We start from the raw sequence: 11,261 nt of genomic DNA on the forward strand, positions 1-11,261 counted from the left end.
AGATCATACTATTTATATTTATGGCTAGTATTGTGCAGGTGCAGACCTGGTCCTTTTGACTTTGTGTCCAGTCATTCCTAGATTTTTATCATTAATTATGTAATTTACAATAAAGAGATTTATTTATTGGATTCAACTCTGATTGTTGGTCTTTTTGCACCAGTTTGGTTGTGTTATCCAGTTTGTTTTGAGTTATAATTCCTTCAAGTCATAGTGGGAGTTGTTCTGAGTGTTAATATAGTATGGGAGTATTATTTTTCTTTTTAAAGGAGTAGTCTGGTCTAAAGTTTTCAGTCGCTCTGAGTCTGTGTTCATTCTAAGACCTTACAACCCCTTTAAGTTCAGATCTGTCTGTGTTGTAGTGAATATTTTTTTTATTTCCAGATAGAACTGCATAAAAATCTCTACCGTACAGCATATCTCTAGAGTTTGGTTCCTACACGCAGCGGCCCCTTATCTCTACCTTTTTAGGGTCTCTTATACCTTGGAGCAAAGAGGGGGAGTGTTACTGGGGGGAGTGTTTTTTTTCCGATTGTTAGTTTTTGAGGTCTTATAATGGTCCCCCTCTATTTCAGATGACTCGGTCTACCTCTTTGTGGTGAATCATCCCCATTACAAGTCTACCGTTGAGATATTCAAGTTTGTGGAAGAGGAAAATGTTCTAGTCCACTTGAAAACCATTAAACAGTCAGCGCTGCACAAGTACGGAGCATAAATTACAGTTTTTACTTGGGAAAAGAAGGAGTAGAACTCACAGACTTTTATAAATGTTGGTGTTCCCATGCCAGGACTCCCCTATGAGCCAGAAAGGGGCCATGTTTTGTTTTTTTGCTCTTTTATTCCCCGCACACTTCTTCCAAGTGTCATATCCATTAGTTTAGTTCTTATTTTTTTTTCCATTTGTTCCACCATCTTTTGAGAACTGTAACTTTTTTTTTCTAACTTTTCTGTTGATGTAGCTTGTGTATTTTTTTGTTTTTTTTGCACCTGTCCCATATGGTGACGTCGGCTCCCAGTATGGGCACTCTGATGGTGATACACTATTATATTGGGGTGCGGGTTATGTATTGAACTGCACAGCCCCCTATGGAAGCAGCAGAGCTGAGATCGTCCGATGTTCAGACTGATGCACTTTTGCTATTTTTTTTGTCTTTCAGTGTCAATGACATAGTTGCAGTCGGACCAGAGAGCTTTTACGCCACTAATGATTTTTACTTTTCGGACTTCATCATGAGACTTATAGAAATGGTATTTGGATTGAGATTGACAAACGTGGTGTATTACAGTCCAGGAGAGGTCAGAGAGGTCGCGGCGGGATTCTACCACGCAAATGGGATCGCCATGTCTGCTGACGAAAAGTATCTGCCCCTCATTACTGCAAATCAACCATTTGTCTATAGCGCCCCCTATAACAGCAGTCTGTATGTGTAGTCTGGAGCCCCCATATAAGCAGTCTGGATGTGTAGTTTGAAGCCCCCCTATAACAGCAGTCTGGATATGTAGTCTGAGCCCCCCTCCTATAACAGCAGTGTGGATGTGTAGTTTATAGCCCCCCTATAACAGCAGTCTGGATGTGTAGTCTGAAGCCCCCTATAACAGCAGTCTGGATGTGTAGTCTGGAGCCCCCTATAACAGCAGTCTGGGTGTGTAGTCTAGAGTCCTCCTATAACAGCAGTCTGGGTGTGTAGTCTGGACCCCCCTATAACAGCAGTCTGGATGTGTACTCTGGAGCCCCCCTATAACAGCAGTCAGGTTGTGTAGTCAAATATCACAGTAAGTTTGTGAACCCTTCAGAACTTTCCATGTATCTGCAGTTGACTCAAAACTACATGAGATGTTCACACAATTTCAAATCCTAAAAGTAGATAAAGAACCAAAATGAAATAAATGAGTAAAAAATATTAGACTTTAAATGAGGAGTATGATCCAGTATCACGTCTGCAATTGGCAAAAGTATGTGAACATTTAGAAATGAAGAAATGGTGAAATTAGAGTCTGGTGTTTTCAATCGATAGGATGACAATCAGATGTGAGTGGGTGACCTGTTTAAATTAAAGAATAGGGATCAATCAAAATCTGATCTTCAAAACACAAGTTTATGGAAGCATTGGATGGATAAAAATGGATTTCTGAGGACTTTAAAATAAGTTATTTGTGCTCATTAGGATGGAGAAGTTTCAAAAAACCATCTCTAATGAGTTTGGACTCCACCAATACACAGACAGATTGTATACGAATGGAGAAAATTCAAGACCATTATTACCCTCCTTGTGATTGATCGGCAAACAATTATCACTGCAAGAGTAAGTGGTATAATAATCCATGAAATCACAAAGGAACCCAAGGAAACATCTAAGTAACTAAAGGCCTCTCTCATATTTGTTAATGTTTATCAGTCCACTGTCAGTAGGACACTGACCAACAATGGCGTGCAATGCAGAACTGTAAAGAGAAAGCCACTGCTCTTCAACAAGAACATTGCTGTCTGTCTGAAGTTTGCTAAAGATCAACTGGACAACGCTAGAAGGCTATTGGGACAATATTTTGTGGATGGACGAGATCAAAATATAGATTTCTGGTTTAAACAAGAAACATTATGATTAAACAAAGAAAAACCACTACAGCCTACATACCTCACGCCATTTGTGACACACGGTGCCAGTTGTTTCATGGTATGGACTGTTTTTCTGCATCTGGACCAGGACGGCCGCCATTATTGATGGAACAATGAATTCTAAATTTTATCTACAAATTCTAAAGTACAATGCCGGGACATCTGTCCATGAACTAAAGTTCAAGAGACTGTGGGCCATGCCGCAATACATCGACCCAAAGCACATACTTGTTGTTTTAGGTCAAATTTATACAGGTATAAGTAAAATTCTTAAGGGTTCACAAACTTTAAAACACCACCGTAATTGTAGTCGGGATGTGTGGTCTGGAGCCGCTTTATAATGACAGCATTTTGTGTTTCTTGTAGGTACATCTATGTCGCTGATATCGCTGGCCGCACATTTAATGTTTTTGAAAAGCACGCAAACTGGTCCCTGTCTCCCGTAAAGGTAATCCTGAGAACAAGGTGGGGTCTTATCTCCGATTCTCACAGTGATGTATATTATTGAGATATCAGGCAGAGACCGCTTTTATCTATGTGAGCGCCACAGTCGTTATGTCACCATGGAAATCCCGCGTCGCTGATTGGTCGCGGCAAGCTGGGCGCGACCAATCAGCGACAGGCACAGTCCGGCCGCGAATTCGCCCCTCCCTACTCCCCTCCAGTCAGCTCCCACATAGCGTTAACGGACTGCGTTACACCGCGGCGTAATGCGGTGTAACATAGTCCTTTAACGCTGCCATTAGCCCTATAAGTGTGCCCAACTTTTGATGCTGCCTATGCAGCATCAATAGTAAAAACATATAATGTTAAAAATAATATAAAAAAACCCCAAAACATTATATTCTCACCTTCTGCCGCCCGCGCCAGCCTTTCCTGCTCCTCGCGACGCTCGGGTCCCAAGAATGCATTGCAGCAATGACAGGAGATGATGTAGCGGTCTCCCGAGACCGCACATCATCACGGGTTATTGCTGCAAGGCATTACTGGGAACGGAGCGTCGTGACGAGCATCGCTAAAGGCCTGGGCTGGATCCGGGGGTCTCCAGAAGGTGAGTATATAACTATTTTTTATTTTAATTATTTTTTTAACAGGGATATGGTGCCCACATTGCTATATACTACGTGAGCTGTGTTACATACTGCGTGGGCTGTGTTATATACTACGTCGCTGTGCTCTACACTACGTGGGTTGTACTATATACTATGTGGCTGTGTTATATACTGCGTGGCTGTGTTATATACTACGTGGCTGTGCTGTATACTACGTGGGCTGTGTGATATACTGCGGGGGCTGTGCTATATACTACATGGGCAGTGTGATATACTGCGTGGGCTGAGTGATATACTGCAGGGGCTGTGCTATATACTACATGGGCAGTGTTATATACTATATGGGCTGTGCTATATACTACGTGCCCTGTGTTATATACTACGTCGGCTGTGTTATATACTACGTGGGCTGTGTTATATACTATGTGGCTGTGCTATATACTATGTTGCTGTGCTATATACTACGTGGCTGTGCAATATACTACGTGGGCTGTTCTATATACTACGTGGGCTGTGCTATATACTACGTGGCTGTGCTATATACTACGTGGCTGTGCTATATACTACGTGGCTGGGCTATATACTACGTAGCTGTGTTATATACTATGTGGCTGTACTATATACTACGTGGGCTGTGTTATGTGCTACGTGGGCTGTGTTATATGCTACATGGGCTGTGAGACTCTTTCGCCCAGTGCCCTCAAAAACCTGGAGCTCGCCCTGGCTTCACTGATTAGTCGCACCCGGCCGGCCGCAAACAATCAGCGACAGACGCAGTCCGGCCGCCAATTGGCACGGGATTTGAACCATGCTTCGCTAATTGGTCGCGCCCGGCTGGCCGAATCCTGTGTATTCATTGCATTGTTCTGAAATCTTCATAAATAAACTACATACATATTCTAGAATACCCGATGCGTTAGAATTGGGCCACCATCTAGTCTTTCATAACCAGTTACATGACAACATCCTGTCTGTCTGCAGTCGCCACAAGGGGGAGCTCTCTGCCTCTGAATGTAGACAGCTCCCATTGAGCAGTGTATGCAGTAACTCCTGAGCTGTGCGGTGTCGGTGCAGAGGGTTTGGAGATCTAAAAAGACATTAAGTCAATCAAGTGGCACAGAGTTTGGGATCAAAAATCTTACAAGATGGCCACCTTAATTTTTTTTTTTAATAAGATTAGAATAGTAAAGGTAAAGTAGACTTGTGTATGAAGCATTTTTATATGGACCGAGTAATACTTTCATAAAATAATTTTATGTTATACCAGGTGGTGCAATTAGAGACACTTCTGGATAACCTTTCCGTGGACCCAGTTACAGAAGACATCTGGATAGGAGGTCATCCAAACCTCAAGAAGGTTTTCCGTTACGATCCTAAAGATCTTCCCGGGTCAGAGGTCAGTGTATAAATTATAGGGGCATAATACATTATTGTAAATATTCCAATTCTTTCATGCTCCTAATATTGGCAAAAATAAAATGAATGAGATTAAAAAAAATAAATGTTGCCATCTGCACACCCAGCAAACCCCCCCCCCCCCCCCTGTTGGCATGAAATCTTGTGTAAAACAAAGAGAGGGAGGAGGGGGATGCAGCTGCAGTTTCTCTTTCTGTGTGTGAGAGTCATGCTGTGAGGGAGGAGAGATCTGATTGGCTCAGCTTTTACATCACACAAAAAAATCTGTGGTTGCGCCGACCTTCTCCATCTTGTGGTGTAGTGAAAGTATCATTCGTGGTGACCCAGACGGAAGGTCGCTTGTAGGGAGCGGGAAGCTTAGTGTAACCTGGTAGAATATTTTACGATTTTATTTTTACACTTTTGACCATTGTTTTTTTTACTTCTTCCAGATTGTCCACATACAGAACATTCTCTCGGACAACCCCATAGTGACCACCGTATACGCCAACGACGGCTCAGTCATACAGGCGTCGGCCTGTGCGGCCGTGTACGAGAACAAACTTTTCATTGGTACAATATTTCACAAAGCTTTGTGCTGTCAGTTGTAACAATGTTATTGGGCTCCAGAATTCTGCTCCGGAGGCTGGAAAACCACGTTCGGTTAGATGGCGTTTTCTTGGTGGAATTGGCATCGATATTTAAAGGGGTTGGCCATTTTACATCTCCGATGCGCTGGTATCTATCCATACCTGTTTCTGACAACACGCAGTCTCTATAATAATGTTGTCATCATCTGCCATTAATGACACTGCTTATTATATATTAAAGGGATTGTCCAGGATTAGATAAAAACAGAAACGGTGCCATACATGTCCACAGCGTGCGTCGCTTATCGCGGCCTACTTCCATTCAAATTAATCATTCTAGGGTGCAGTACCACAGACAACCTGTTTACAGTTGTGGCGCTGTTTTTGCTTTTCTAAATTTGGACAACTTTATAAAATAGGACTTCATAATCATTTCCATGGGGGATTCAGATTTGCTAAAAAGTCATATATCCTAGCAGATGAATCAAAATATTCAGCACTAAACTATTTTTGTGAGTTGCACTACACTTTTCTACCACTAGCCGGTGCTATAAAATATTGCACTGCATGTCTGGATGATTATGGTTTGTGCTTCATTCTGCCCATGAAGATGTTTCTTTGTAACAGCACAACAAGTGGACAGATGGGGTACTGCAAGGGATAATGAAAGTTTTAAGTCGAAAAATGTCAATATGAAATATAATAATGACTTTTGAGTAATTATACATATCTTGATAGCTATGGTATCAAAATGGAAACCACTGGTGATTTTTTTTCTACTGCTTTTACAAATATTGACCCCATTTATTTTGAAAAATGTCTGACTTTTTAAGGCTCGTATTTTCTATTTTTTTTTTGTTGTAAACCAAAATAAAAGACTTGCAATATTGTGGATTAATGTTTTTTTCCAATAAAGTTTGAATTTGATAATTTTCTCTTTTCCGTCATTTACATTATACTTGAATCACAATCCATCAAATGAGCGACCGGCCGATCTAATGACCTATCAGTCTTATTTAAGCTATGCTATCTATAACACTGTTTTCACATTGCAGCAGCGCTTTTTTTTCTTTGACGTGATTTTTGGAAAACTGCAGCACCTTTACAGCGATTTTGAAAAATGAGGTTTTATTTGCAACCCAAAAATCCGCACTGTGACTGCAATGTATGCATGAATCCTTATATTGTAACAAGCACAGATGCTGCATCTTCTTTACTTACAGACCTAAAAAGCCTGATTTAACTTTTTAAATGTCATGGTGTAAAATTAGCTAAAAGAAAATTAATTTACAAAAAAAAGTATTCAAATAAACAAAATAAATAAAAAAAAATAGCATATCTACATGGTTAGATTTTTTAATACATTTAAAAATGTATATCTATATTATATATTTAGATTTTTTTATATTTAAAATTATATAATTTTAAAATATATAAAAATTCTAAATATACAAAAAAAGTATATAAAAAAAACTATATATAGATTTTTTAGATATATTTAGATTTTTAAAATATTTTAAAATATAAAAAATTTATATAAAAAATCTAAATATATTTAGATTTTTATATATTTAGATTTTTTAAATATTTATTTTTTATAATAAAATAAATAATATAATAAAATAATAAAAATAAATACATACATAATACATATAAAAATAATAAATATATAAATGTAAATAATACATAATAAATTTATAATATATAATAATAAATAATAAAATATATTTTATAAATATAAAAAATCTAAATATATAAAAAAAATCTATATATATATTTAGTTTTTTTATATTTAGATTTTTATATATTTATTATACATACAAAAGTTATTATATATTTCAGAAAAAGGCAATACAAATATATATATATATATATATATATATATATATATATATATATATATATATATGTATATGTATATATATTACATTTAAAAGCGTAAAACCCTGACGAATAATAGTAAAGTGAATGGTGCCTTTGAAAACTCTGCCTCGTATTACAAAAGAACATCCGTATGACAATGAAAAAATAATGGAAAAAAATAGATGGTTTGTGGAAGATGGGAAAGAAGAAATGAAAACACAAAAAGGACAATTGGTTGTGCCAGGAACGGGAGGAGCTGAGATAGAAGAGAAGATCCTCCACCTGTAAAACAAGAGTTGCCTCTGAATGCTGAGCGGGGTGAGCGTCTTTGTCTGGTAATCTCTATAAATTGCTGCCAAACAAGTTTCTGAACAGGAATCGAAAAAGGAATTTTCTCGCGTTCATTCGTGAGTATCTCACAATAGAAGTGAGATTACTTGTTCAAAACCAGAAAGAAGGTTTCTGGATCAGTTCCTGTTGACACTTTCCTGACCCTGCCACCAGCACAGATAACTTTCTATAAATTGTGGTAAGGACGCAGCAAATTCACATCACCACCACTATAGCTAGACAAGGAAAAACGTAAAATAAACATCTCCCAACAAAATATTAAAAAAAATCCAGTTTTTTCCCTTCTCCCATGACAGCACAGCTGGGAATATACGGGTATTACACGAAAAAAAAAATACACGGGTATATACGGGTGTTGTCATGGGTTCCGGAAAAACCGGCTACCGGTAAGTAACTTTGCTGTTTTCCCTTCACCCATGACAGCATCTGTGTCACGCTCACGCCCTGACTGGTGGGCGTGAGCTCAGGGGGTTTGTGGCCCCACTGTGCCACAAACCAGACTACCCTGGAAGGGGCGTGACTATGACAGCTACCTTGGTCTTGACTGGAGCCTCTGATGGTGAGGTCAGGCTTGTGGGGCAGGCAGCTGCCAGGCACTACTCCAGGGTGGTGTCTGGCTGTGGCTGCTGATCCCACTTGGGAAACAGGAACACCAGGATTGGTGCGGACATCAGGCAGGACTAGCAGATGAGCACAGATGAAACTCAGATGAGTAGGCTGGCACGGCTGAGACACAGAGCTGGCAGAGACACATGACTGGCAGGAACGGCAGAGACACAGGGCTGGCAGGAACGGCAGAGACACAGGGCAGGTTGGTGTGGTGTATGAAGGAACAGGTAGGGACCTGTTCACACAGGAGGTGAAGGTAAGGAAACAAGCTGGAAGGAAAAGAGCATGAAGGAAAAGGTTGGGACCTGTTCACACAGGAAGAGAACCGCAAGGCTGCGGATAGGAGCGGTAGATCAGCAAGAGATAGCGCAGCAACAGAAGCTAAGCAGAGCGGAACCGCAAGGAATGCGGAGAGGAGCTGCAGCAAGAGATTACTGCAGCAACAGGAGCGGAGCAGAGTAGAACGGAGCAGAACCGCAAGAGTGCGGAGCGGGGGTAAAGCTGTAAGAGAGAAGGGTAGAACCACAAAGTGCAGAGCCAAGAACAGAGTGAAGGCACAGAGTGCAGAGCCAAGAGCAGAGTGAAGGCACAGAGTACAGAGCCAAGAGCAGAGTGAAGGCACAGAGTACAGAGCCAAGTTCAAAGCAGAGGCACAGAGTGCAGAGCCAAGTTCAAAGCAAAGGCACAGAGTGCAGAGACAAGAGCAAAACAAAGTCGCAGGGTGCGGAGCCGAGAGAAGAGCAGAGAGGCACTGCAGTGAAAGAAACCACAGACATGGAGACAGAGATAGGACAATGTTCAGACAAGGTAATGAAACAAGACAAGGTACAAGAACAAAGACACAGGGACCAGGATATTCAGCCTCCTAGAGGGCAGACAAACTAGATACAAGGCAAAGCAAGGAGAACAGCCTTCAGAGAAGGCAAGACACAAAGCAAGGCCTGGCAGCTCAGAAGCAAAACACAAACTGAGTTAACACATTGCACAGGCCCAGTCCACTGGGTGGAGCTGCACTAAATACTGGAGGCCTCTTGATAATTGGTCAGGAACAGATTAGACAGATGCACCTGATTCCTATAAGAACCAGAGAGATCAGGTGCCGCCCCCCTATGCACACAGCCAGGAAGCATGCAGAGAGCAGAGGCACAGAATATGCAGCTGGCATGAAACAGAAACCACAACATGACCTGGAACAGTGGGTAAGATAGTGTGAGAGATGAGAGGCCATGCCATGATGCCAGCAGAGTTGTTACAATCTGTATAGTCCCAGGTGTGCTGTCATGGGTTCCGGAAAAAAACAGCTACCTGTAAGTAACCTTGGTGTTTCTCCTAAATTGTTCATCTGGCACCAATCCTCTTGTGATATGTCTGGATTATACTCAACAGCTTTCCCTTCTTTTGTTGGCTGCTTGTACCGACAGTCAAATGTTTGGACACACCTGATCATGCAATTGTTTTCCTCGTTCTTATTGGAATGGGCACAAAGATTTAGACTGAAGGCAACAAACCCTCGAACGTAACACATATGGAAACCAGTGTAAGTTTGTGCGGGGCAGTAGCCATGAGTAAGTTACTCGTCTCTCATGCCCCAACATGTTACATGACTGTGGGAGTTATAGCGGGCGTTTGGACTTGTGCTGTGGACTGTTGGCTCTACCCCCTTGCAGGTCGAATCTTACCAATAACTTTGGTCGGCCAGGACCAGATGTCGAACAGTCCAATGAGGGAGACCACAGTCAAAAATAAACTTTTTACTGAATGATAACTTGATGAGGATTATATACCGTAGAGGGTGGGTACACAACTTTCTGAACGTTCCCTTCACAATACGGAGCATTTTCCACACACCATTCCAATTCCTTTCTCATTGCTCTTTTGTCCTCCATTGTTTCACTTTACTTCACCACAACCAGGGCCAGACTGGGACTGAAATTCAGCCCTGGCATTTAAAGACACACAGGCCCACTTGTCACATGGTGACTGCAAAATAAAGTGTTACAAGAAGTGAGGGGAGTGTAACACGACTATATAACATATAATCACAGCTGTATCCAGCATTACAGCTCAGTTCCCATAGAATGTAATGCAGCACAGCCCCCATAGACTATAATACAGCACAGCCCCATAGAATGTAATACAGCACAGCCCCCATAGACTATAATACAGCCAGCCCCCATAAAATGTAATACAGCACAGCCCCCATAGACTATAATACAGCTCAGTTCCCATAGAATGTAATGCAGCACAGCCCCCATAGACTATAATACAGCACAGCCCCATAGAATGTAATACAGCACAGCCCCCATAGACTATAATACAGCACAGTCCCCATAGAATGTAATACAGCACAGCCCCCATAGACTATAATACAGCACAGCCCCCATAGAATGTAATACAGCCAGCCCCCATAGAATGTAATACAGCACAGCCTCCATAGAATGTAATGCAGCCAGCCCACATAGAATGTAATGCAGCCAGTCCCCATAGAATGTGATGCAGCACTGCCCCGATAGAATGTAATGCAGCACAGCCCCCATAGAATGTAATGCAGCCCAGCCCCATAGAATGTAATACAGCCAGCCCCATAGAATATAATGCAGCACAGCCCCATAGAATGTAATGCAGCACAGCCCCAAAGAATGTAATGCATCACAGCCCCCATAGAATGTAATGCAGCAATGCCCCATAGAATGTAATGCAGCACAGCCCCCACAGAATGTACTGCAGCCCAGCCCCATAGAATGTAATGCAGCACAGCCCCCATAGAATGTAATGCAGCACTGCCCC

The 11,261-nt window shown here is 41.3% G+C and overlaps 1 protein-coding gene across 1 annotated transcript; it reads left to right on the forward strand.

Annotated features, from left to right (window-relative positions):
- The first annotated feature begins 2,939 nt into the window (after positions 1-2,939).
- On the forward strand, positions 2,940-6,541 carry LOC143781517 (serum paraoxonase/arylesterase 1-like). Its single transcript, XM_077268150.1, has 3 exons — positions 2,940-3,062; positions 4,934-5,062; positions 5,514-6,541. Exons 1-3 carry the CDS (start codon positions 2,955-2,957, stop codon positions 5,670-5,672), a joined length of 396 nt encoding a protein of 131 aa, XP_077124265.1. The 5' UTR covers positions 2,940-2,954; the 3' UTR covers positions 5,673-6,541.
- The last annotated feature ends 4,720 nt before the right edge of the window (positions 6,542-11,261 follow it).

This window comes from Ranitomeya variabilis, chromosome 6 (assembly GCF_051348905.1).
Source record: "Ranitomeya variabilis isolate aRanVar5 chromosome 6, aRanVar5.hap1, whole genome shotgun sequence".
NCBI lineage: Eukaryota > Metazoa > Chordata > Amphibia > Anura > Dendrobatidae > Ranitomeya > Ranitomeya variabilis.